Below are 27,048 nucleotides of genomic sequence, written 5' to 3' on the forward strand. Positions count from 1 at the left end.
GTTTAGTATTCCTACAGCAAACACCCCCTCTGCTGGGTGGCATTGGACTGTACCTGCTAACTGTAGCTTTGAAGCACTGAATTTACACTACAATCATTAGAAATGTGGGTAGGTTTATATTTGAGCATGGCTGAGTAAAAATCCTGTTACACTTTACTTTAGGTCTCCCTGTTTAGCATTTATAAGCAGTAAACAGCCATTTAATACATGGTTTGTAACACAATAATGTAGTTGTATACAGCCATGAGGAAGTTCTATTATTAGAACTGTGTTTTACTATATTGTGATTTATTGAGCGATCTGTTTATACAGCAGCCTCCACTAATGGATGCCCACAGTCAGAGTTATATCCACTTACAACTACCTTATAGTGTGTTATAACCCTAACCCTATAATGTATTAAATGTTTATATAATGCCTATGAATGCTAAATAAGGTGACTTAAGATGAAAAATAGTTTTGCCTTATAAAAATGATTATGCCATGACATAGAATATGTAATTAAAAAACATAAACAGCATGTCAAATTTGCAGTAAATATAAAACAAAGGTAAACAAAAAACAATTTGCAGTAACTAGACTAGATTGAAAAATGTATTAGCATTAGCAATTAGCAATTAAAAGTTGTTATACCATATAAATAAAGCATCCATCAATCAATTGTATTTGTCGCATGAAATTGTATTCTAATAGATCTAATAAAAACAGAGAAAATAAGGTAGCACCATATAAACAAGTCATGCTAAATGCTAAGTAGCCTAGCTTCGATACTCAGATTGTCCAAACATTGACAACCGCATTTGGTTTAATCTGACAATTACTTTTCAGAGAAGAATCATCCTAAAATGTTTATACTGTATTATTTATAAAGTCATCTCAAGCATTACTTTACCAAATAGTAATGATGTGGCAGATTTTCCTGCATTCTTTAAATAGTGGAGGAATTACAGTCAATTCAGCCTATAACATGATACTTCTAAATAATCTTCTATTCTTTTTTGTGTCTACAATAAACCATCCAAACAGGTGACAGCTGGAAAAGCTTTCTTCGTGCTTCTTAAAACTCAGAGATTTTTTTTAATGTCGCCTATTTTCATTCCTTTCCCTTTTCTGAAATGACACCGCCGTGCCTCCCACCTAATCCTTTCATCCTCGTCTTTACGCCCTCCACTTGTCTTCCACCTACAGCCCTCCGGCATCTATCTTCCTCCACCCTGTGCACCTCTTCTCTTTCTTGCTTTTAAAGATGACACAAGTCTGTCCTCGTTCTCGTCTGTCATCTTGTTGAGCTCCCAGGTTTCTCCCCGGAGTCTCACTTGTGGTTTTTATTTAACACTGAGACACAGAGTGCTGGAGCAGAAGGAACCACAGTATGCTTAAAACCTTCCTAGTTTGCCTGAGGCACCTTATAGGAGTATTTTACCTTTCTCTATAACAAAAAATGTGAGCATGTGGTTTAGCTGCTGCCTTGTCAGATTTGTTTTGAATCCTTTCTTTTTTTTTTGTCTTCCCACAGCCCATCAGCAATGCAGACTTCATCGTTCCAGTGGAGATTGATGGGACTGTTCATCAGGTACTGTTGCACTGATAAAGAGGACTTCCAGGAGTAGGCTTGAATAAAATGATATTAATTTATAAGATCTCCCTTGGAAGCTGCAGCTCCATTTTCTTTCCTTTAGTATTTATTATTCTCTATTATCTCACAGCTACATCAAAAGTGGGACAGCTCACTGAATTTATTTTATTCTCTTTGTCTTTTCTCCCGCTGTAAAGATAGATGGGCTGTGGGGTGACTGTGTTTCCTGGTAAACATCTGTCGCAAAAGCGTGTTAAAGATACTGTTTAGTGAGCAGCAGAAGAAATGCTTCACTGATTAGAAATGTGTGTGTTTGAGAGAGAAATGACGGCAGAAACAGAGGAAACAGAGGCACCCTTTTCACCTGCATTGTGACGAGACTTCTGTATAAAGGTTTGTTTTCTGCCTCCTGTTTGAAGCAGAGGCAGCTAGACTGTAGCTGTGACCTGGTTCAAGTAATCCAGGATAGGCTTTCTGTATCTGTCTTGGCCTATGCTTGATTACTTGCACTTGGGGGCAGCAACTAACCACTGAAGACCTGCTGAAGAGGACAAAGACGAGCAGAAATGGCAAATATGATCACAAAGTAATGCCTGTTGTTGTGAAGGGCTTGAACATGTGTAATCCTCCCAGGCCCAGGTCAGATAATTGCATGTATCTTACTTTCAAAGTCTCTTATTGGCTTCAAATATGGATGTAACACACATTTTCTTTTATAGGATAAACAGGGCGATTTTTAGAATAAAAGCATTTGATATGAATAATTACATTCAAGATGTATGATGAATTATATATATGTAGACATAGAGGTTCACCTGGAAAGACATCTGTTACACATTGAATTGTATTAGAATTCTAAAGGTATCAAATACGACAGCTCATTACAGAACAGTAATCCAACTAATTATAAAAAATAAATCTGTGTGGTTTTTGGTGAAACAGACAGCGTTAAAATTGACAAAGTGCAACAACAGAGATGTATTCTAACCCTAACTTTTTATTTTCCTGTCTTTGTTTCAGGTGTACGTGCTGAAGAGGCCTCATGTGGACGAGTTTCTCCAGAAGATGGGGGAGCTCTTTGAATGCGTCCTCTTTACAGCGAGCTTAGCAAAGGTTTTGTTCACATGTTTTAACACTTAAGATGACAGTCACAGTGATGGCATTTCACACAGACCGTATTAACCTAGATGGCTTTTTGGTTCTTTTAGTACGCTGACCCTGTGGCAGACCTGCTGGACCAGTGGGGGGTGTTTCGGGCCCGACTCTTCAGGGAATCCTGTGTTTTCCACAGAGGAAACTACGTCAAAGACCTCAGCCGGCTGGGCCGAGAGCTCAGTAAAGTCATCATCATAGACAACTCACCTGCCTCCTACATCTTCCACCCTGAGAATGCAGTACGTCAGACCTAAAACCTCCATTATCCTGGACTTGTGGCATCCTCTGTTCATGCTACAGTCGATGTGTTGTTTTTGCACGTCACATACAGTATGTATACAAGTGAAGTAAGGCTGGATGTTGTGTTTAGGTACCTGGAAAAAAATGTCACTTTTTAGGGGTATACAGAAATATATAATATAATAATGCTACTGCTTTTGTTCACGCTTTAGTTGCAAGAGTTTCAGAAATCTTAAGAATATCAACTCATGTTGACGTCTAAACAATGAACATTTCTGACAGATTTTTAAGGTGAATCTGCATATATAAATGGGAGCTACAATGAGACTTTATGTATTATGGTGTGGTTTTAAAACCCACAAATGCTGACTAAAAATGGGGTCAAAATACACTGGTACAACAGAAATAAGTTAGTTATAAAGTTACTAATGATGGTAAATGATTATACTTGCTAGGCATTGTCAGTTTTAATTGGCTTTGTTGTTTTAGAAATGGCGTTGAGCCAGAGGCAGTGTTCTCAGTGTTATGAGAGTTCTCTCCTCTGTGGAGAAGTTGCTCAATAGAGCTGCTGCCACTCTTCATGCCTTTGATGCATTTCCCCCATTCATTATTTACATAAAACTCGCACCATCTCCACACCTATAATGCAGCACTTTAGCATCAACTGTCGGCTGTGTTTTCTGCCTTCAAATAAAAAAAACCTGTCTTTTCGGTTCCCTCTCTCTCCACAGGTCCCAGTGCAGTCCTGGTTTGAAGACATGACAGACACGGAGCTGCTGGACCTGATTCCTCTGTTTGAGGGCCTCAGTAAGGAGGAGGATGTTTACAGTCTGTTACAGAGCCTGAGGAACAGGTAGCAGACGGCAGCTCCAGCTGGTTCTTCCTGCCTTGGCTCCACTGCACGGAGGCCTCACCTGGCTGCCACGGCCCCGCAGCCCGGCTCACATACTGCAACCGGCACTGGGAGTCCCACCTGTGGCTCTCAATCTGAGGGCCTCAGGCAAACGCTCCGGTCATGATGAAATCTAGAGACAACAACTGTATGGATTCTTACCATGTCTGGATTCTTGGACTCTTTGTACAGGACTCTTGACTGACAAAATATGATATCACTGTATGTACATACTATATGTTTCTAAGCAAGACATACACAAAGTAATTTTATATCAGAGAGCGGAGGTTTTACTATTCTATCAAGTAATATTTTAGTTACCAAAAATAATCCGGACGAAGAGGGTTTTTTTTCCGAGAATGGGTGACCTTATAGTTTTTTTGTGTTGAGCTGTGCTATGCAGGCTGTTATATCTTGTCTGACCTTTTATTTAAACAACTGTGATTTATCTTCTCTTACAGAATGAAGTGCCTTCATTACTGTGCTGATTTTGTTGTGTCGGGTTATGGGGTGCACATTTTTATGCTGCATATTTACTCAAATCTCCAAATGCGTATTAACTAAATCCTTAAAGTAAAGTTGGAAGTAAGTCTTTGGTAATTGTCATTTAATCTGAGAAAACAGAAAAGAATAATTTCTAGAAATGTATCCAACTAGCCTCTTAGACCTGGATGATACTTTGCTTTTGAATTAAGCAACAATGAATTGTTAAATTTACCAAAGATTTCTACAGTTCAATGTGATTTGTAACTGAATGGCGTCATTTGATCCTTGACAGTGACTGTAAATGGATAAACCTTAAAGACATTGAAACCCCACTTTATTGTTGAAAAAAGAAAAGAAAAGAAACTTTTGTGATGATATCACCGTCCACCAATAAATGTTAAACTTTTGAGGAAGATATAATAATTAGCTTAGAGTACATGAAATAAAATTCTATTTATTGGGGAAAAAGGGGTTGGGTGCATTGTAAAGACTGCTGTTGAAATCGGACTGTACAACATTATTAAAGTTGCAGGTTTGCACACTGTCAGTTTGTACCATGGTGTATTTAACAGACTTTAAAGCTGCTATATTTCATTTTTTTATATTAACATGGAATTAAATGACTATATGTAACGTGAAACGAGCCGCTTGTAATGACAAACCCACAGAAAATGATCACCCGACTGCTATCACCGAGACTGTATGTCTCAGATGTTTTCAGTCAAAAAAAAACACTCTAATAAACCAACTGTACGCTGCTAGCTCAGCACCAAACAGTAGATAGAAAAAGTAAGTCACTAGCTGGTGAACGTAATGGAGCATTTAGCAGATAAAGAGCCAGATATTTTCACCAGGAGTTGGTGGAGACCAAAAAACGAGCTAAAAGAGAGTATTGGACTTGCATTTGTCAGGTCCAAATGGCAATGTTGCTTTATGTCAGCTAGAAGTGTAAATAAGCAACTATTCGCTAACAAGTTCGACATATCAACTTAAAAGGAGACAATATGCCAATGTTGTGTTCACATCATGGACTGTTAATATTACATTCATATTTACAGTCTATGGTTCACATCTTGTTCTGCTGCCCCCTAGTGGCTAGAAAACCAGATGCATGAGGGGTAGATTTTTGAATATTTTAGTTTGCATTTTGAAAAATCTAAACAGCAGCCTGGGAACCAGACACATCTGCGAGCTTATGTTTAATTTGTTCTGGCAGATATGGTCTGGTACCCCTCCCTTACAGGCAGATTTCCAGCCAACCACGCCCTAGCAGGGCCCATCACAACCGTTTATCTCCTATTGGGTCGGTTTGTTACAATGACTGACAACTTACAGAGCCTTCGCAGTTTACTCACAATACGTAATGATTTCATTTTTGGCTCGCGCCGGGAATAGGACTACTATTTTCAACATTAAGTCACAGACATATTAATGCTTCACCATCACAGCTCATCTCTCCATGCTGTAGTCTGTTTGCATTTGTCTGCTGCTCAGCGCTACTTCACATGTTTCAGTGCTCTGATTGGTTATGGTTCTATCCAATTGCGTCCAGAGGCATTTTGGTCTACGCCCGTTAAAAATCAAAAATGAACTGAGAGGTTCCAGGCTAACTCGCATTTGCGATTTGGTCTGGCGATGTTAGGCTATCTAAATAGGTATTTTACTGTAAATTGTCACAAGTTTGAGATTCAAACTTCATTCCTGACCTTGGAAAACAGCAATTGACAAAACAATGTCACTCATGAGGTTCATTTAGTAGCTGTTCTGGAGCTTTTGATCATATCACATGATCTCAGTTGTCATGGAATTGTGTTTTGTTTTGTTAGTTGTTGTGACAACATAGACAAGAAGTCCTTAAAGTGCTCAGGAAAAAAGTTTGATCATGCAATCAATACATTTTATGTAATCTAAAATGAATTCAACAAATGCAGAATCACGGCTAAATAACATCCTAAAAGTACAATGTGCTTTATTACACACGCATTTAAGAGGGCACTACTGACTCCTTAAACAAAGGTTTGAGCGCCATTGTCTGCTAGGTTCAATGATCTGCAGCTACATTAATAATATGGATATAAACTGGTTAATGTGCAACCAAGAGGAGCTAAGCTTCATGTGATATCTTGATGTGAACTTTTAGCTTCCGCTTACGTAGCAGCCACTTTAACTGCAGCCACTTTAACTGCAGCAGTGGATTAGGCATTACAGAGCATATTGTTCAAGCCTGAAGAACTCTTGTAGAGGCTTTTTTCTTTTAATTTTCCACTTGTTCCTCAGCTACGTGGGGACTGAAGTTTACCACGTTGTTGAAATGATCACATTGTCATAATGGAGCCCAGGATTGAATCTAAAAATGAAAAGCCGTGGTCAAAGGTAAGAAAAACTTTCAGCCTGTTGAATTGAAGCTATTTGTTAACATGAAAACCAGGTTAGTTACGTAACAATCTGTTTTTCAGATTTCCTGGCAGGGATTGTGTGAACTATATAAGACAAAGACAAGTGTAATAGATGTATCCCTGAACAGAAAACATCAGCAGGGAACCTCATCCATGATTCAGGCACTGACTGCTATGTGCAACAGAGGAAGTTTACAGATTGTTTACACGGTTTGGAATATTTGGTATGACAGCAGAAGCAGGGTTTTATGCTTTTGGTAGTGAAATACCAGAGCGTTGGTTTTGTGATTCGTCAGTTTCAAGGTTATCCTTCGCTGTAAAAACAACTCACCCACAACTTATTTCTCTGGCATGTTTCCTTACAATTCAGTGTTGTGACTATGGATTAACATCTACACTCTGCAAAGACTCTTCTTGTCTTAATACTTCAAAAAAAGTGTGCAAATCACTTTGGATACAGCATATTAATCATCTCTACATTTAGCAAACAAATGTAAACACAAGCTGCCAATACTTTCTCTTTTGGGAGATCAAAGCCCTGAGCTGTAAACCTTCAATAATGTCAAGCGTTCCTCTCTTCGATTGTCTGTGATGTGAGTAGGCACAGAATGAGAGACTTAGCCACAGAAAGCCTCTGATTCCTTTCCAATACCACTCGGAGCTCCTTGAGTACAATTCCCCCATCTGCTAGGTGTAACAGTTGTGGAATGAATAATTGGTGTCAAGTGGCCCCTGTAATGCCCGCTGTGGTGCTGGGGGCTCAGCCGAACATAAACACAACTCCGGCTGACTACTTGAAGCACAATCAGGACCTTGAGTGAGGCTTAAGTCTATCTCACTTCAGTTAAGGATGATTTCCTCCTTTGTGCTGCATTTCGCAAGTCTAGCTCCTTAATTCAGCCTTAAACCAAGCCAGAATCTCCACTTCAAAACATTTTTTTTCTTTTTAGAGGGGGCTGGGAAACAATGTAGGAAGAGGCGTATTTAAGGTGGTTGCACTGTAAATATTGAGGCAGGAAATTGCAGGTGTGTTCAAACCTGGGTGTGGAGACAAATATCCTACACCCAGCCTTCTCCGCCTCACACACTCCAGATTGCACACAGGAGGGAAAGGCAGTGGTACTTTATTGCATAAATACATTAATTTACTAATCTACCTCCACAACTTCTAGGAGACATCGAGGACTTCACTCCGCCAGACGCAACACAAGGTAAGATCCACACTTTTATTTTGGTGACAAATTTCACTAGATCGTTTTTAGTTTTTTAGTTTTTTTTATCTCTTTATCAATTAGGCTAGCTTTATATGAATCACTGCAGTTTGCATTGAATAAGATCTTTATTATCATATTTGTTGAATAAAATCTTGAAAACGGTGCTTTTAATTGTGTCATATTAAATGGAATAGCAGGTATTTGGAGCATTAACAAAGCTCATTGTTGATGCTGAGTCAATGGACACCGCAGGTTAATTGAAGTGGAACCAGTCTTTCCTGTCACAGTAATGGATGCAACGCTGATCTTCAATTGATCTTTTCAGGAATTATTTGTTTTTCATACATTTTGAATACATCTGGTTGCAAAGCACAACAGAGTTGCTACGACAGCCATATCTGGCAAAAAAAAACGTCGCTATCTAGTCAAGTAATAAAGTCAATTAATCAAAATGATTTGATGATTTGATTTGATATTATATATTTAAAAAGTTTATGCAGGAAATTTTTATGACGAAATTGAAATAATAAACTAACTAGTAAAAGTGGTTATTTAATCACAAATAACCTAAAAAAAGAATATGATCATGCTCTTTAAATGTATAGTTAATTTAAATATGAAATAGTATATGCATACTGAGGGAAACTGTCATTTTAGTTACAGTTTGATATGTGCAGTAGCCATGGGTGTGGCCTCTCCTTTGCCCAGATAATAAAAGGTCTATGGTCTTTGGTCGATAGATGTTTGAGTCAGTGAATGGGGAATATAATGATGAATGGTTTTCAGCAACAGGAAAAATTCCTCTCTGTTCTTTCTAAAATTTTAATAATGTAACATTTCCAAACTTTGTAAATCATTTAAATATGTATTTTATTCATTTGAATGGGACCATGAACAATGTTGGACATAAATATTACTATTTGATATGTTGTACCGGAGATGGCTAAAAGCTCATTTTCATCAGCAGTCATTTTGTAGGTCACAATTAAAACATACATACAAACAATGGCAGAACAGCACTAAACAAACAGGACAGTTAATACAAAATTATACACAATGCATTATTATGACAGCACATTATATGTGTCAGCAATAATCGTATGTTGGGCAAATTAAAAGCAATGATGTTTGTATACAAAGCAAAGAGTTGGGTCATTTTAGCAGACCTTTCAATTTGGCTTTAAAGTGAGATTATGTAAATAGAAATAACACAATCTTACTCTTTCAAATTAAAATTCATAAGCAATAAAAACACACCCTTGCTCAATTTAGTACTCTCAGGAGTGAAGCTGCTACAGCCCCACTTGGACACAGCTTATGGTGGCTAATGTTGGCAAACCTGGCCACTGTTACAATATGCTTCAGCATTTAGTGTTAGCTATCCCATAATTGTTACATTTGGCAACTGTGGCTACACTTTATAGAACTTCAACTCTTTATGTATTATACATAAGACACGACAAAACTGTTAAGCCCAAGCCCTATCATGTTATTTAAATCTCAACCCTTTTTTCTGTTTGTTCTGTGTGTCACCTCTTTTTATCTGATTACCTGAAAACCAGAGCCTTGATAATGTTAATAAAGGGTGTGGTTAACATCCTGGTAGAGTACAACTGTCTCACCTCACCTTACACCACCCAATCCATCAATCACTGCCCAACCAGACATTTTATTCCTACACCTGTAGAAAAGATTAGACTGTGTGTATGAGCCAATGAATTATAGCTGGGTTATTTCTGTGGAGATTGACTGCAACCATAGCTCCCCCAGCTTTTTGCCAATCACATCATGTATGCATGGACCCTGCATTTGCATTTATGATATGTTGCCGGCAGCGTCCCACCGAGCCTGTTTCCATACAGCGTGTAACCGCTAAGCCTACATTCTCGGCTCAGCTTGTGATACAGTGTGTTTGCTTATCAGTGCTGTTGTTTCTGATATCTGAGTCAAGAGGCTGTTTAAGCACCACTGATTGCAGAACTTGCATGTTGCTATGGCGCCAAGCTGACAGTCATTAGGGGGATTAGAAGTGTTTCACTGTCAGACATCCAATCTTCTGAAATGGTTCACTTCTCACTTTACAGAAATCTGTTTCCAGTGAAAAGATAAGGAACTCGGATGAGAGATGAGGAGGAGGCTTCAAAAATGCTATATTTTTCTTTTAAAGTACTTGGGAGGAGTTGTAATTCAGTATGTGTTTTATAATATGCTGTTTAAGGTTCTAACATACTTAATACTGTTAGACCATAAGCAGGGGTGGTAGAAGCGTTAAAATCATCTCTAAGTAGTTTCCCTCAGCTTTACTGAGCATTTCATAGGTCATTGTTTTGGTTTTCCGCTCCCAACTTTATTGTTTTGATTCACTTTTACGGCAGAAATGCTAAAAAAACAACTGTACGCTACCTGACCAGCACCAAACGGCATACAAAGTTATATGACTGAACATAGTGGAGCCTTTAGCAGCTAAAGAGCCAATATTTCCCTCAGGAGTTGGTGGAGACCAAAACAGAGCTAAAAAAGAGTGAGTTTTGGACTTTTGGCCAGAAGCACAACTCCAACTGAATGCTAATGTTGTTTCGTATCTGCTGTATGTCTTTTACTATAGTAAACATTTAGAAGTATTAGCAGAAAAAATAAAGTATCAAAAGTACTTGCTAATGCAGAAATAGGGCCCTTGTTGATGTTATTGTTAAGTGATGTGTAATGTGTAAGATGCATTTTTGTTGTAGTTGGTTGAGGTAGAACTAATTGTAACTAATTTATCATGCATTTAATGGTTTCATTTTTAACAACACATCTTATGAACTCATCAAATGTTTTGTATGTAAAATCTTAATCTGCAAAGTATAGCTGTCACCAAATCATTATGGTGCAGTAAAAGTACAATATTAACATGAAAAGTAGTAAAGAAGTATAAAGTAGCTCAAAATGGAAATACTCGAATACAGTACACATACTTTAAAACTGCTCTTAAGTACAGAACTTGAGTTACCTTCCACCATTGACCATAAATCTTAATAGAATATTAGATATTGTGCTTTAGCACACTAAGATGTTTAAAGTTTCTGTATAACTTTTGGTTATACATCTCACCTACTTAAATGTGTCTTATGCATAAATCACCTGTAAATATTTATATTTTTTTAGCATAAGATAAATAGTTAAACACAATGACAATTCTCTCTGTCTCTTGCTTTACATGTGTGTTTGTTTCAGTTCAGCAGAATGATGAATGATGACAATCAAGACACATTTAGAAATGTGAACAGACAGCCAGGCCTGCAGATATGGACCATCAATGTAAGTCAGCCCTTGAACAATTGTCATATTACTGTCTATGTGGACATTACCTGTCATGTAATGACACCTGAAACATGTTTTTGTTATTTTCTCATTTAGAACATGCAGATGGTGTCTGTCCCAGCCCAAGGCTTTGGTAACTTTTTTGAGGGAGACTGTTACATTGTTATTTATGTGAGTGTAATGCTGGCTATTTTCCCAAGAGGCTCAACAACACTAATGAAGTGCACGTGATTTAAATATGCCTTGATCGTATGTGTGTAAGTGTGAGTCTTGGATTTTCTGTGTTTTTTCACCAGATAAATCAGAGCAAGGGCTCAGGCCAGTCGGCTGACATCCACTACTGGATAGGGAACTCCTCCTCTCAGGATGAGCAAGGTGCAGCAGCCATCTACGTCACCAAGCTGGACGAGCACCTAGGTGGGAGTCCGGTCCAGCACAGGGAGGTGCAGGGTAACGAGTCACCGCTTTTCAGGAGCTACTTCAAAAATGGCCTCATGTGAGTCAAAGATAAAGGGCTGGTGTGTGACCTAGAAGGGGGTGGTGAAGAAAGAAAGGGAGAGAGAGAGACACACACACACACACACACTTGTGCTGTAATCTTCCTAAAACATGGCTTAAAACAGTAATCCCTCTGCATGAAATCATTATGACACAAATTAAACTTGCTTTGTTGAGGCTTAGCAAAGAAAAGCAGTTTCGTCTCTCGCAGTTTATTAACCTATGACTTTTCATTGTGTTGTTGCTTCAAGGTTTTTTGACGTTTAACCTCAATGTAACATTGAGGTTAAACTTCAAAATTAACAAAACAAGAAATGCACTCAGGTGCTTTTGCAATAACTCCCCTTCATGTGTGTGCTTCAGTTTTATGACGCTTGAACTTTGGTAATGTGCGCTGATCTCTCCACAGCTACAAGAAGGGTGGAGTGGCCTCAGGTTTTCATCATGTTGACACAAATGTCTACAACGTCCTGCGACTGCTACGCGTCAAAGGGAGGAAGCATGTCACAGCGACAGAGGTATAATATAAAGGGCGATGACAGGATTTCCCTGTACCTCCCACTGGCGCTATCACAGGCTTCACACAACCACGCTCCAAGGGGCGTTGACACTCCCTCTTAAACAAATTATGGCGTGCTTGTTGCCATAGCTGTCAAAGTAGGTGTTAATTACCTGAGGAGTGCTATGACCGTGTGGTATTTGAATAAAATGTTCCTATGCTTACAACATTTGTTTTTCAGAACGTTTTTTTATTGGTTTTACAACAGCATGTACTGTCCATTTGAATAAAGGTTGATAACTCTCTATCCTGTTAAATCCATTTTTGTGGATGTGTGCAGGTGGAGGTGTCATGGAACAGCTTTAACAATGGAGATATATTCCTGCTGGATATGGGGAAAGCCATAGTGCAGTGGAACGGCCCCCAGAGCAACAGGAGAGAGAAGCTCAAGGTAATCCTCCACTCTGATTGGTTGTAAAAGAGCAGATGTGGAAGAAGTACTCGGGACGTTTACTTAAGTAAAAGAAATAGTGTAAGTTCTGCATTCAAATGTTTACTTAAGTAAAAGTACAAAAGTATCTATCTAACAAAACATACTTTAGGTATCAAAAGGATTCTTATTATTGATGTACTAACACGTAAGTAGCATGCTGGTCGAGGTGGAGTACATTTTAAATTCTTAATAACAAATCATTTTTTAGAAAATGATCATATGTTCTGCATGTAAAATCTGAACCTGCAAAGTAGCTACAATAGCCATCATATAAATGTAGTGGAGTAGAAGTTTGAAGTAGCATTAAATAAAAGTACTCAAGTAAATTACAAGAACCTCACAACTGAAGATAATCCCCATTACAGACAATGAAAATTAGGAACTGTACGTAGCTTTATTTAGCAACAAATATATGATTTTGATTCATTTGTAGGTAAAGTCTCAGTGTTATGATAATAAAATTAAACTTTCCATATTGTGGATTTCTTGTGAAGTCTGTGACAATTAACAAAAAAAGTGCATTTTCATGGTAAAACAATACAAAGCTAAATAACTCAAAACAACATTTGAGCCAGATTTTTGCACACACATTGACCTCATACATATTTTCTCTCCCCTCTCCCTTTTCTGAAGGCCATCTTGTTGGCTCAGGACATCCGGGACAGGGAGAGAGGAGGTCGAGCTCAGATTGGTCTGGTGGAGGGCAACGATGAGCAGGCCTCTCCAGAGCTCATGAAAGTCATGATGGCGGTGCTCGGCCAAAGAACTGGGCAGCTGAAGGAGGCCATTCCTGATGACGAACCTGACCAGGTCCAAAACACCAATGTCAGACTCTACCAGTAAGGACTTTTTCTTGGTCCATTGCATCATTTCTGCAACATGAAGTCAATATTTCAGGCATTTAATAAAATCAAACACTGTTTTTGCTTGTGTTTCCCCTCAGCGTTTTTGAAAATAGCGGGAATCTAGTGGTTCAAGAAGTGGCCACGCAGCCTCTAACGCAAGATCTGCTGCACTCCTCTGTAATTCTCTTTCATCCTTTGAACATGTTCCTTAGAGACTGTTATTATGGGCCCTGTCTCATTGTTCATTGTTTCTTTCTCTCTCACTGTCAGGACTGTTACATCTTGGACCAGAGAGGCTCTAATGTGATGGTGTGGAAAGGAAAACAGGCCTCCAAGGAAGAGCGGCAAGAAGCTCTTAACAGGGCAGTGGTGAGTTAAATTACTCAATGCACATATGTACAGTAAGAAGTGCAGCTAGAGCAATACTTACTCTACATAAATCTCCCTTAAAAGATGTTCTATATATCGAACTCTATAATTATTCAATATCACGGTTCTTTTTTTGCGTGGATCACCAAATTAAATGGTAATAATTTATCATCTTTTCTACCAGGGCTACATCAAAGCCAAGAACTACCCATACAGCACCAATGTGAATGTGATGACTGAGGGAGGAGAGTCAGCAATGTTCAAGCACTTGTTCAAATCCTGGAGAGATAGAGAGCAAACTCAGGGTCTTGGTACCACCTACAGTATGGGAAGGATAGGTAACATAAATACATAACCTTTAATTAATCCACATCTGGGTCAGATAGCTTTAAAAGAAAACATTTTTATCCTGCTTCTTTTCACAATAAAATAGCTAATTGTAGTTCATTTTTATTTAATTTTAGCAGTTTCTATATAACAAAATCTTTTACAATTTCATGATTAGATATATATTTTGTTTGTATATAATTATTTTTTTTTTTTTTAATGTCTTATTTACTTGTTTGATACCAAACACTTTGGGATTCTATACAGCAAAGGTAGACCAAGTAAAGTTTGATACAATGGAGCTCCACGCACGTCCTGAACTGGCAGCACAGCAGCGCATGGTGGATGATGCCTCTGGAGATGTTAAGGTGAGGAAACTTTGTCTGAAGCCAAAATACACACAAACACAAAAAGGGAGACAGACTTCAGCTTCAATGACAGAGCTGATCTACATCATGAGAGGGAAGAATGCTAAAACATTTTACTTTTTGTCAGGTGTGGCGTATTGAGAACTTGGAGCTGGCAGAAGTAAATCCAAATACGTATGGACAGTTTTATGGAGGAGACTGCTACTTGGTGCTGTACACATATCAAAGATCAAACCAGAAGCAGTACATACTCTACATGTGGCAGGTCAGTATCATCACAGTTGGAATATTTTCCTTTTTTTTTAATTTGTTATCTCTTATAAATAAAAAAAACAACAGCTATTCTGTATTAACTTGATTTGATGATTCTTACACCAGGGCCGTCATGCCACTAAAGATGAGATCACAGCTTGCGCCTACCAGGCTGTCAATATTGATAACAAGTACAATGGATCCCCGGTCCAGGTCAGGGTGGTCATGGGAAAGGAGCCTCGCCATTTCCTTGCTATTTTCAAAGGCAAACTCGTCATCTTCGAGGTGCGATTTTTCACACTGAATATTTATTTTTTTGATGGAGTAAAAATGCTCAAATGCAACAAAAAAAGGCCTTTATCTTGACTGTGTGTGCAATTGTAGTAGAAGGCTGGAGGAATAATTACTGCAATAAGAAAATTTGTATTTCTGAAAAGTGATCAAGACATCATAAAGACATGAATCCTATATTGTCTCTCCTATATTACTGCATGTGTGTGTGTGTGTGTGTACATGTGTGCGTGCGTGCGTGCGTGCGTGCGTGTGTGTGTGTGTGTGTGTGTGTGTCTTTAGGGTGGTACAGGCCGACCTGGCGTGGTCACCCCTGATGGAGGTGCCAGGCTATTCCAGGTCAGAGGGACTAATGAGCTGAACACCAAGGCCACTGAAGTGCTGGCACGGGCCTCGTCTCTCAACACCAACGATGTTTTCCTGCTGAAGACCGACCATATAATCTACCTGTGGTATGGAAAGGTACACGCTTTGTTATGGAACACAATAACAAGCTGAAAAAGCCTCACATGAAAACATGAATTGTGTTTGTGTGTTTGCATTTTCACACAAATCTGTGTTTGCTTAATGTGTACTTCTGTCTGTCTCCAGGGCTGCAGCGGGGATGAGAGGGTGATGGGGAGAGCGATGTCTGATGTGCTGTCCAAGCAGGACAAGCAGGTGGTGATGGAGGGCCAGGAGCCAGCTGAATTCTGGGTAGCTGTGGGAGGAAAGGCTCCCTATGCCAGTGACAAGAGGTAAACACAGACAGCAGCAATATCACACTTTTGAATCAGGCTTTTTTTGTGATATTATAGCAATCTCAAGAGAAATTGGACTGGTTGGGTTTCTTGCTTAATGATACTTCAGCAGCCAGATATTAATAACAATAAGCATTCACCCAGGCCTCGTTGTTCTCTACATATTTTCTTTTTACTTTATATTATATCATAAAAAGCAACAAAATAACAATAACAACATCCAAAATGTCCAAAATGCGCTTTAATCATATTTTGAAACAATAATAAACTCACATTTAAATCGGCATGGATTATTTTCTTATCAAGGTCAGTGGAATATGCCCAATGTCATCTGAAATATAGTCTACACACACACACACACACACACACACACACAGCAGATTATACAGTTGTGTGTTGTTTCAGACTGCAGAGGGAGGAGCCTCCCCACAGTCCCCGACTGTTTGAATGCTCCAATCAGACAGGTCAGTTCAGAATGACCGAGGTGGATGACTTCGCCCAGAGCGACTTGGACGAGGAGGATGTCATGCTGCTGGACACCTGGGAGGAGGTGAGAGGCAGTGGTGGACTGAGGGCACCAGCATGTAGAAAGTTTTAAGGCAGCTTTTATGGCACTGCATCATGCCTTCTTCACTGGAAGGACACCTTACAGAGCATTTTATCATATTTTATCTACCATAGGGGCATCCACTAGGGCATTTTTGTGGTGGCTTTTCCCCCCGAATAATGGTGGCACGGGGGGGTGGGGCTGCCCCAGTCCACCAGTGACCAATATTTGGTACATTTTATGCGATTTGTTTCTCTTAAAAACTTCTTATATTATTCACATAATCCATAAATAAACTCTTATGAGGGGATATAAGATCAGCTCAAAATACAGAAGAAACAAAAAAAATGTAGTTCTTTTTTTTTTTTTTTTTTTTTTTTTAAACTCTTAAATTGTAGAGGCAAATAATTAACCCTCTTATATTTTCATTTTTTATTTAATTGTTTATATAGATAGGGACAGCGCATATTAATGGACATCAGTACAAGTACACAATGTAAATATGCTAGAGTTAGCACCATAGCTAATTTTCATCTATTGTCCCCAGGCAGATACATAAAAAGAAAAACATAAAAACAGTAACAAGCATGCAACACCCTCATAGTTTGAGAGGCAAGACAAACACTAACAACAACAGTCAAGACAAAATACAACAGAACATGTGATTGTCACACACAGTGACATGTGTGAGGCAGTTAAAAGTGAGTGCAGCTTTGGTTTTCTAAAAGCCAGAATTTTAAATGAGTTTTAAAATTGATGTATGTGGGACGGTCCCTTATTGTGGGGGGCAGGCTATTCCAATATTTATTGTTTTATTTATTGTATGTATACAATAAATAAAACAATAAATATTAAACTTCTTTTATATAATAATAAATATTAATATTACCATTAATTAACCTCAAATTGGCATCTTAATTGAATGTGTTTATCTGTAATGTTATTTTGTACAGCCTACAGACTAAAACACTGCAGATGATGTAAAGTGATAACAAAAGCAGCAAAAGTGTCCGTCAAGCTAGGTAGCTCGACCACCTGGGCTCACATGGACTTACGTTTTCTCTGATCCCTCCTCGTTGGTTGATGCTGGAAATTCTGAAATTCGCAAGTTGAAATCGATGCGACACGAAATGACAATGTTTGTGAATGCAGCGTATCAAATTTTAAGTGTTTGTTGTTTTGAGCAGACAAATGATCCCACATACACATACACATTAATCCCCACAAGCTTGTGTGGCATAACTCAAGTCTCCATGTTGCCAGTCGGTGTCCTTATCCACGGTGCCTTAATTGACAGCCGGACACCTGTTCACACTGAAACAGATTCACACTGATAAACATACACTGAATGGCTGACTAATTATTGTCTGTGATAAATTCCCATCATATTACTGATAGTTCAGGTGGTAGAAAAGAAGTGGATATGTTTGAAGGTTGTGGGTTCAAATCCCACATGAAATTTTGTGTTTTCCTTTTGTCAGGCGCTCAGAGGACAGCATCATAAAGAGGTCTCTTATTATGAAAAGCCTCTCTTGAATGAGCATAACAAAATAAACCAGAATCATTCTGTCTCAGTCCAAACTGAAACTGAATCTTACAAGAACATTTATATCTATATAATTTAGTCCTAAAAATCCTATTTTGCAGTGCAGTGAGAATATTTCATAGTTCATAGTTTTTAGGTCTTAACTGAAATTCCCAAAACTATAGCTATAGGGACTCAATTTCAGAACAAAACGACTCGATAAGAGGAAGATTGTTACAGGTAACAATGCATCATGTTTTACTATTTGTGCCGAACCGTCACGGCCCGATACACGCAGAATACGGTCTATATATTAATGCTCATAATCCGGAACTAACAATGCCCAAGTTCCGCCCGGTAACCTTTAGCCGTACGCCGTTAGCAACATGTACTGATTTTAGCACAACAATCGGACTTGCGTGCGAGTCAATCACACTACGGCCAGCGCAAATGAAATGCCAGAGCTGGAAGACATGTCTGCGGGTTCCCGGTGTTGTGCTGCAACCCAGAGAGAGTGGTAAACTGGTTGGCTATGTATGACAATTGATGTGTCGGCATTGCTACACCGTTGTAGTGTGGAAACACATCGAACTTGCTAACGCACATTTGACTGCATCAGACGTGCCAATCAAAACTCCTCCTAATGCACACGTTTTATTTTGTATTAGCCTATTCTATTTATTTTGTATTTTCAACGTCATAGCATAAAATATGCTTTTTTAGATATATAACCTTTTGTGAAAGTGTTTGTTCAATGTAATAGACTACAGAAGTGTTTAAAATGTTCCTTATTTTTTTTAAATAATGAAAATAGTTTACCAAGTTGCCAGTGGGGAAAATGCTCTTAGTCCCCAGCAAGGGGATTTTGTCTAAAAAGTATAAAGAAGCACAAAAATGAAATACTGAAGTAAAGTACCTCAATGCTGTACTGAACAGTAGCCTACTTGATTAAATGTTTACAGTGCTCTGGAAGGGATTCATCTCTCTTTTTCTTCTTTCTCCTAATCCCTTCAGATTTTCCTGTGGGTTGGAAACTCAGCCAACCAGTATGAGGCTAAGGAGGCATGGAACAGTGCACAAGAATATCTGAGGACCCACCCTGCAGGCCGCGACCCCGACACACCCAAAATCATTGTCAAACAGGGATACGAACCGCCCACCTTCACTGGCTGGTTCAATGCATGGGATCCTCATAAGTGGAGCGTGAGTTTGTTATATGCTCTTTGATCTCAGTGAGAGGCACTATATTATGTTTGATACAGTAATGCAGCATGATTAAACAATTACAAATTACAAATCACTAGTAATAGTATTCTATGACTGTACTTTTCCATTACATCAACACAGATGATTGAAAAGAGACACAAATATCACATGTGAAAGAATCATTTCAAAAATTAGAAAGAACATACAGTCACATGTGGATGATTTATAGATTGTTTGAAGATGAAGACAACCCTGCATGCTTACGAGTTTTTTATCCTGGCTCACTTGATCTTCTCTACAGGGAGGCAACTCTTATGAGGAAATGAAAAAAAAGCTGAGTGATCCAGCATCTCTCTCACAGATCACTGTTGTAAGTGATTGATTGACACTAATCCTTTCATTAATTGACTAAATGTACTAATATCACAATATCACAAATGTAATAACGACTAATGTGTAATGTGTTCAATGACACTTTCACTAATCTGAAATGTTTACATTTGGGATTTTTTCTCCCAAATGTCATGTAAAATTCCACCAAAAATAGGATTTCACTCACCCATGTCCTACGTCTGCAGGATCTGAACAATACTAAACTCAATAAAAGTCCTGTTGGGGTTAGTGGCGGTGGTAACAGGGCTCCAGGAGGCCCCACAAGCTCCCCTCCAGTCTACAGGTTCCACGGAGGCGATCTGTCCCCCAGACCCTCTACTCCCACCAGCCCGTCCACACAGAGAGCTCAGTCTTCTGCGTCCATGACCCAGTCCCCCTCCTCTAGCTACACTCCATCATCCCCCGCTGGTGGCACTGTGTCCCCCTCTGCTGGAGGCTCTGGGATGTATCTGGACCCAGAGCTCCTCATCAACAAGTCTCCCAGTGAGCTACCGCAGGGGGTGGACCCCAGCCAGAGAGAGGTGGGTGCAGTATTATGGATCTGTTGCAAAAACATGGAAGTCATTATGTGCTAGGTGTGATTACTGCAAGCGTGGATGGCTTAGTGAATGTGCCTTCTTGTTGGAAAGTCACAGCTCAGATGAAAGAAGGGATGTCCTGATTATGTCATGTGCTACTGATCCAAAATGACTCCAAGGAGACACAAAATGACTACAAAGAGAAACAAAATGACTACAAACCAACAAAATGACTCCAAAGACTCACGAACGACTACAAGGAGACACAAAATGACTACAAAAAAACACAAAATGACTACAAGGAGACACAAATGATTATAAGAGGACACTAAATAACTACAAAGAGACACATAATGAATATAAAGACAATAAAATAACTACAAAAGAGAAACAAAATAACTACAGAGACACAAAACAACCAGAAAGAGACACTGTCCCCCACCCCTATGTACGGAAGGGCCTTTTATAAGTCTGTGCTAAGGTCCCTGTTGTCTCACAATCCTTCCATGGCTGTAAAGATGATGTGATTCAGTGGGAGGTGCTAAGCATGTTATAATCAGTGTGTGTATCCTGATGTTATAACGCAGTGTGTACAGTAGAGGTCAGCCTAACCGTTTTCTGTCCTGGTCCTCCCCTCTGCTCTGATTTCAGGACTACCTGTCTGATGCGGATTTTGAGAACCTGCTCGGAACGAGTCGCTCAGACTTCATGCGCCTGCCAAAGTGGAGGCAGAGTGACATGAAGAAAAAATCAGGACTTTTCTGAAAAAGTTGGATTACATGAAGTCATTGTCAAGCCTTTAAAACAAAGGTAGCATTTTAGCTGCTAGCTGAAATACGGAATTGGTAGAGGCCTTGATCATTTCACCATCAACCGAGTTACAATTATTAAAATGTCTACTAGAATTAGCTTAATAACATGATTGTGATAAAAAAAAAAAACTAAATCATGACTTACACTAGGACTATTTTCAAATGTTATGCTTTATATTTATCTATATTTTTCAATGTTTTACGCTGATCACACCATGATCAAGTTTTCTCAAGATATTATGGTCATTGGCTGAATCACTTAAATCATGAATAAACACACAAAACCTTCAATCAGGGACTCTGCTTGTTTTATTTGAGAGATAGTAAGATTTGTTTGACATGAAATACTTGATAATGTAAACTAACGTTCAATATGTTAAGAGCATGTTCATATATGGTAGTTAATTTCTTGATATGCTCATCATATCAGTAGTCAAAAGGAAGTATAAAGTATCTAACAAAAATGAAAACATTAACAAACATATTGGAGCAGTCCGCTCTGCAGGGCATACAAAATGAATAGACACTTGAACACAGACATGTGACTCTCAATATCATGCTTTTCATACTGTTGCTCCAGTGACCAACATCATTACGACATTAAAACTAAGAAACAGTTAAGTGCTTGTTGTGCTTCTTGACAAATACATTGTTTCCATGAGCATGATTTGTATGATCCCGAAGGGAAATATAAAGCCCGTAAAGAAATCTGTAAAAAACGTAAATACTATATAAAAAATATCTTAAGCTGGAATTCACACCTTACTCCTCTAATTATTATACTTTTCCCCAATATGGCAAATACAGTTTAATGACTTTCATTAAATAATATCCCACACTGCTCTTTCATTCACATTTCCATTCATTGCTACCACACAGGAGCTCACACTCAACTTTATTTGAAGAAAGCTAAAATTATACAATGACCAGAAAGTGTTAGGCAGACAACGGTGAGTCAGCACCACCCGATGATAGACATTCTTTTTTTCTCTCTCCATTAAACATTTGATCAGAGGTAAATTATTAAGTTATCAAACTGGACAAATTCCTTTAGAGTTTTAAAAAATAAATGCTGTTGCTGGCGTGAAGGCTTTTCCAAAGGCGAGCTTACTTTGCGTCCACGAGCATGAGATGCACAAAGAGTCCGGCTGAGCAGATGACGGCACCTCTCTTGGTGAGCAGCGGCACGTGGCGATAGCCTGGAAAAAAAGGAAGTGGGTTTTAGCATTGTCAGCAAATTAGAGTCAAAAACACTTCATAAATGATAGGGAACACAAAAACTAAAGTCAAACGATTTACATAAAGCTGTCAGAAATTCTGCCTTGTTATTGTCTTAAGTGTTGTAATTTCAATTAAGTAAAGGAGAAGTCAGAAGATATTTGAGTTGTCCCCTGCGTCCTTCAGTCCTTGAATAGGGCTTTTTCAAGTTTGGGCAAAGAGCTGAAGTGTGAACCATACATAACTTGACACTTATCAAATAGTTCTTAATATTTCTGTCTTTGTAGTTTACCTTGCTGTTGTGACTGTAAACTCCTCTAAGTTCAATATCTTTCGACAGAAAATTAATCTGTGCTTGTTTCATCTTGCTTTCTCCAGTTCAGTGCTTTGTGCTGTTTTGGACTCTCTTACCGTTCTGTATACTGGTGAGCGGTAAACAGTACTGCCCGATGAAATCATTAGCGGATGCTGCGTCATGGTCCTCCACCAATAACCGCAGCATGGCCAGCTCTGGGACGTTGATGTCAAACGTGAATTTCTCATTCCACATTGGGTTAAACCCTGCAAGGATGGATTGTTGTTCAGCTGGTCCACCTCGCTAATATATACATATTTTCTGCCAAAGTGTGTGACATTTGCTCTGAAAAAAAAGAATGCTGGGTGTGTCCATATCTGTGTATGTGTATATGCGGTATGCTCACCATTATTATTAATGTAGTGTGTTTCCTTGCTGGCGTTGTCTGCTGGGACGCCATAGATCTCCACTTTCACCAGAGGGTCAACGATGGGGTCGTGTTTGCCCTTGTTGAGTTTAGGTAACTGCTGAGCTGAGATCACCTATTCGTATAAATATGGAAAATAAAATCATCTACAGCATGAAAAGTCATTGGTAAACAGCAGAGTATTAAAAATTCAAATACAAAATTTAATGTACCCTGTGGAGTTTTTGACCTGTTATATCTGTGGGTCCCTGCTTTGTTTGGATGTGCACAAGCACAAGGGGGACACAATAAACAGTACATGCCTACAACGATTTTCTGCTGCTCAGCTGGTCGACAGGAAATTGCCTTTGTTTAAAAGAAAACTCCACAGGGCACCGTTACCTCTAACTAATGCAGTGTTGTAATGTAACAAAGTACAAATACTTCACTACTGTACTTAAGTAGAATTTTCACGTATCTGTACTTTACTTCGTTATTTATATTTCCGGAAACTTTTACTTTTACTCCACTACATTTCCCCTAAGCATCTTAGTTACTCATTACTACAAAATATAATCAGAAGAAATTTATTACACTGAAAAAAAGGAAGTTTGGCGAATCATTGCTCCTAAATTGCCAAGATAATGTACGCTCCATTCCAGTTGGTGCCTGTTTGTGGCCAAGTGGCAAAAAAAAAAAAACCATAGGCCAAAACTAAAGAAGAAGAGGAGGAAGCATAATGACTGATAGTGTCATGGAAGCACCTGCTGCAGGCTCTGCCGCCATGGTAACAGACGATGATCACCCCGACGACAGTTCATAATCAAAGTTTTTTTTTTACTTTTACTTTTACTTCTACTTAAGTACATTTAATATCAGAAAATTGCTATGAATACTTAAGTACTGTAAATATCAGATACTTTAAGACTTTTACTCAAGTAATATTCTAAAAGGAGACTTTAACTTCTACCAAAGTCATTTTCTGGGAAGATACTTGTACTTTTACTCAAGTATTGCTTTTGAGTACTTTATACAAGACTGAACTAATGCTACTTTTCCACTGCATTGTATGGCTTGACTGGACTCACTCGGCCACTGTGGCTCAGGAGGTAAAGCGTGTCGTAATCCTCGGCTCCTCCAGTCCGCATGTCGAAGTGTCCTTGGGCGAGATACTGAAGCCCAAATTGCTCCCGAAGGCTGTATCATTGCTGTGCGAATGATCAGATTAGATCCTGATGAGCAGATTGGCACCTTTGATGGCAGCCTCTGTCATCAGTGTATGAATGTGTAAGTGAATGGGGTGAATGTGGCCTGTAGTGTGGAGTGCTTTGAGTGGTCGGAAGACTAGATAGTTGATACTGTATATCAATGCAAGACCATTAACCATTACCATTTCTTGTTTTCCATTAGCAAAAGTTGTGGAAAGTACCTGGTACTGTTTTTGGTACCACCTCAGTCGAGGTTCCAAGTGAGCTGAGCCAATACTAAAAGGTGGAGTTAAAACACTGTAGACCAGTGATTGGTCAGAGAGAACATTTCCTTGAGCGACACGGGACATCCTGCACAGACACGCTATTTTTGAATATCCAAGCTACCGTCAACAGTGACTGTAATTTTATGATTCGCTCAACCCAGATTTTTTAAAATGGAAGCCCACAAAACTATGTAATGGTCAATGCAACATCAATATGTTCTTCTATTTAGCTGCTGATGAAAAGATTCAGAAAGTGTCGAGTTGATGATGATGTTGCAGCAGTTTAATGCGGCGTCGCTGTGGCAATCAGCTGAGAATCCATCCTACACTGAGGGGATACTTTCCGCAGTGGAAAACAAAGAGAGAAAAGAACTGCTACCGAAAAAGTGAGTTGAGTCGAGAAGAGCTGGGCCATACAGTAGAAACATGGCTTAAGACCTATTGTATTACTCACCATGACATGAAATGTCTTCTTATTTAGCCAGGGCCCTTCAAGAAGTGTGCTGGGATTAAACTGAGAGGACATGTCTCTCTGAAATTCAGGTTTCAGGATGTAGCCACAAAAACCGTTTGGCAGAAACCGACCCTGGTTTATGTGCATTTCCTTGTGGGGAGTCTGAAAGTTCAATGCCACTAAAAAAACAAATCAGCGAAAGAAGGGAGTGAAACCATTCACTCTTAATATAACAATAACACTTAATATATGAATGGCTGGATTTCTGCATATAGTAATGTGAGTGTACCTATCTGGCAGCCAACGTTCCACAGGGGGACTGGGTTATAGTTGGAGGAGTCAGTTCTGGAGCCAGCAGGGTAGATCCTACTGAGTTTGTCCATGTTGTGATGGATGAAGGCAGTAGCTACAAGAAAACACAATTTCCATACTCGGATCATGACAGATCATAATCAACTGGAACATGTCAGTAAGGTTAGTAAGCTATGATGTTTACCTGAAGTCTCAGCCAGGTTCAAAGCTTTAGTCTCCTTGAAGGACGACATCTCATAGAAGGCGTGGCTCTCCTTGGAGTGTTCAAAGCCATTAAAATGGACGCTTTTGCAGTAGACGACGGTGTCAGAGAGCTCTTTGGCAAGTTTGATTGTGGATTTCTAAAAGGAGACGGGATTGTGGCTCAGTTTTGTTCTGCTCATTCAAAGAGGATATTTAAAAAAATATATATATATTTGTTTTTTTAATTCATTACAAATTAGTATCAAACACTTGGCACACCTTTGTTTGGGCTTTTGTGCTGTTCTGCTTACATTCTGCAGCCTCATCCTCATCAGACACACTGCCTTCCTCTACGGTGCTTTGATTGTTGACGGCAGCATTCAGTTTGTTCAATTGCTTTCCCTTGACGAGGAACCTTCCCTTCAGCTCCTGCACAGAAACAGACAATATGTGTTTATAAGCTTAATATGTCCCGTAATCGCTGAATGCAGGGAAGCATATTCTTATTTTTGAATGGTAAAAAAAGCATGTTGATGACTGGTGGTCACGCCCTCTCAGCAGCCAATGACAGCGAGGAACATATTGTGTACTGCATAATTATAGTTTCCTTTGAGGCTGACAATGCCAAAACAGGGCTTGGGAATGTCACCGAAAAAATGATTTGACGTGCTATATCCTCCATTTGTATCTCTTCTAGCACTGAGGACTTTTTCAGTGCATCTTCTGTCACAGTCACGTATTATCAAAGATACAATAAGGTCTAAAGGAGGAAAGATATGGGGGAATTGACAATGAACTATGAACTCAGTTTGTAGCAGAAAACAAAATATAATGCTTAAAATTATCAAATGCATACCTAGACAAACAGTGAATACCAGCCCCTATTCACATGCTAACGATGTCTCTTATCAAACAAAGTGTTTTCTCACACACTGCCGAGCCTCACAGTCAGATCTTGTGATAACTTATTAGTTAATAAACAACTTATCTCTAAGCCCTCACTTAGGTGAGATAATCAAATGCAAAACTCAAGATCTTGTGTACCCACATTATCAACCCATGGAGGAGGAGCAGAGGTGTGAGATTGAGGCTGTTTTGATTATGTGCTAGTTGTTTAATTTGGTGCTCACATATTGAGGATGGGTTCTACTTTCATCTCATCTGCTTCCTTTCCCAGACAAATCTAATAGACACTTTAAACTAAACAGGAAAGTGAAGTAGTTCATTAACTAAAGAGGTGGAATTTGTAGGTGCATTCTCTCTTTGATGTTTATTTAAGGCTCCAATGAATGTTACATTAAGGAATCAGTAAACTGAGATTAACACACCTCAGGTGAGGGGAAGTGTGTGGGCATGGTGTTGCCCAGAGGCTTTGTGACCAAAGCATCACCCAGGATGGACTTTAAGTAATGGGCCATGAGCTTTTGTTGCTCTATGGTGCAGTGGTTCTCCAGGGACAGGATCACTGGGTACTCAGATGTCTGGAGAAAAAAAGAAAGAAATTATTCCATGAAGGCGAAGCTTTCCATAATTGTCTTATTGAGAAGGGATAGAAATCATTAATATGTCACATACTTTGAAGGCGTATTCTTTGATGGCTTTGATGACGTCTCTGAAGAGCACTTTGGATGTGAGTGTGTGGCCGTGGTAAATGACAGGTTCGCCGTTAGCCCCGTCCCAACAGTCCAGCTCCACACAGCGACAGCTCTTCATCAGTGCTCTGCAAGGAAAGAAAACCTTTAGGAAAACCTGCACACCACT

At 39.1% G+C, this 27,048-nt stretch overlaps 3 protein-coding genes across 8 annotated transcripts in view; 2 read left to right on the forward strand and 1 right to left on the reverse strand.

Annotated features, from left to right (window-relative positions):
* ctdspla (CTD (carboxy-terminal domain, RNA polymerase II, polypeptide A) small phosphatase-like a) overlaps nt 1–4,896 on the forward strand; it is a 31,090-nt gene extending 26,194 nt beyond the window's left edge. For all 3 annotated transcript variants that reach the window (XM_031281971.2, XM_031281972.2, XM_031281970.2), the window contains 4 exons: nt 1,517–1,573; nt 2,597–2,689; nt 2,785–2,970; nt 3,703–4,896. In XM_031281971.2, coding sequence (XP_031137831.1) covers nt 1,517–1,573; nt 2,597–2,689; nt 2,785–2,970; nt 3,703–3,828 — 462 coding nt within the window. In that variant the 3' untranslated portion in view covers nt 3,829–4,896. The remainder of the gene's footprint in view (nt 1–1,516; nt 1,574–2,596; nt 2,690–2,784; nt 2,971–3,702) is intronic.
* A 1,603-nt stretch (nt 4,897–6,499) lies between these two features.
* vill (villin-like) lies at nt 6,500–21,236 on the forward strand. Of its 2 annotated transcripts, XM_031281966.2 has the most exons (21): nt 6,500–6,722; nt 7,918–7,956; nt 11,176–11,259; nt 11,359–11,433; nt 11,559–11,758; nt 12,170–12,278; nt 12,600–12,710; nt 13,386–13,591; nt 13,696–13,774; nt 13,868–13,966; nt 14,151–14,304; nt 14,561–14,661; nt 14,789–14,926; nt 15,040–15,198; nt 15,487–15,666; nt 15,796–15,941; nt 16,350–16,494; nt 19,031–19,219; nt 19,524–19,592; nt 19,801–20,136; nt 20,785–21,236. In XM_031281966.2, the coding sequence occupies exons 1-21, from the start codon at nt 6,678–6,680 to the stop codon at nt 20,896–20,898; spliced, it is 2,778 nt and encodes a 925-aa protein (XP_031137826.1). In that variant the 5' UTR covers nt 6,500–6,677; the 3' UTR covers nt 20,899–21,236. The 2 variants fall into 2 exon arrangements, with proteins under 2 accessions (XP_031137826.1, XP_031137827.1); XM_031281967.2 differs by lacking the exon at nt 19,524–19,592.
* plcd1a (phospholipase C, delta 1a) overlaps nt 21,236–27,048 on the reverse strand; it is a 32,435-nt gene continuing 26,622 nt past the window's right edge. For all 3 annotated transcript variants that reach the window (XM_036000943.1, XM_031281969.2, XM_031281968.2), the window contains 9 exons: nt 26,863–27,007; nt 26,616–26,768; nt 25,567–25,716; nt 25,289–25,445; nt 25,082–25,198; nt 24,793–24,971; nt 22,865–23,000; nt 22,575–22,724; nt 21,236–22,144 (listed from right to left, as the gene is read on the reverse strand). In XM_036000943.1, coding sequence (XP_035856836.1) covers nt 22,053–22,144; nt 22,575–22,724; nt 22,865–23,000; nt 24,793–24,971; nt 25,082–25,198; nt 25,289–25,445; nt 25,567–25,716; nt 26,616–26,768; nt 26,863–27,007 — 1,279 coding nt within the window. In that variant the 3' untranslated portion in view covers nt 21,236–22,052. The remainder of the gene's footprint in view (nt 22,145–22,574; nt 22,725–22,864; nt 23,001–24,792; nt 24,972–25,081; nt 25,199–25,288; nt 25,446–25,566; nt 25,717–26,615; nt 26,769–26,862; nt 27,008–27,048) is intronic.

Source organism: Sander lucioperca, chromosome 1 (genome assembly GCF_008315115.2).
Source record: "Sander lucioperca isolate FBNREF2018 chromosome 1, SLUC_FBN_1.2, whole genome shotgun sequence".
Taxonomy (NCBI): Eukaryota; Metazoa; Chordata; class Actinopteri; order Perciformes; family Percidae; genus Sander; species Sander lucioperca.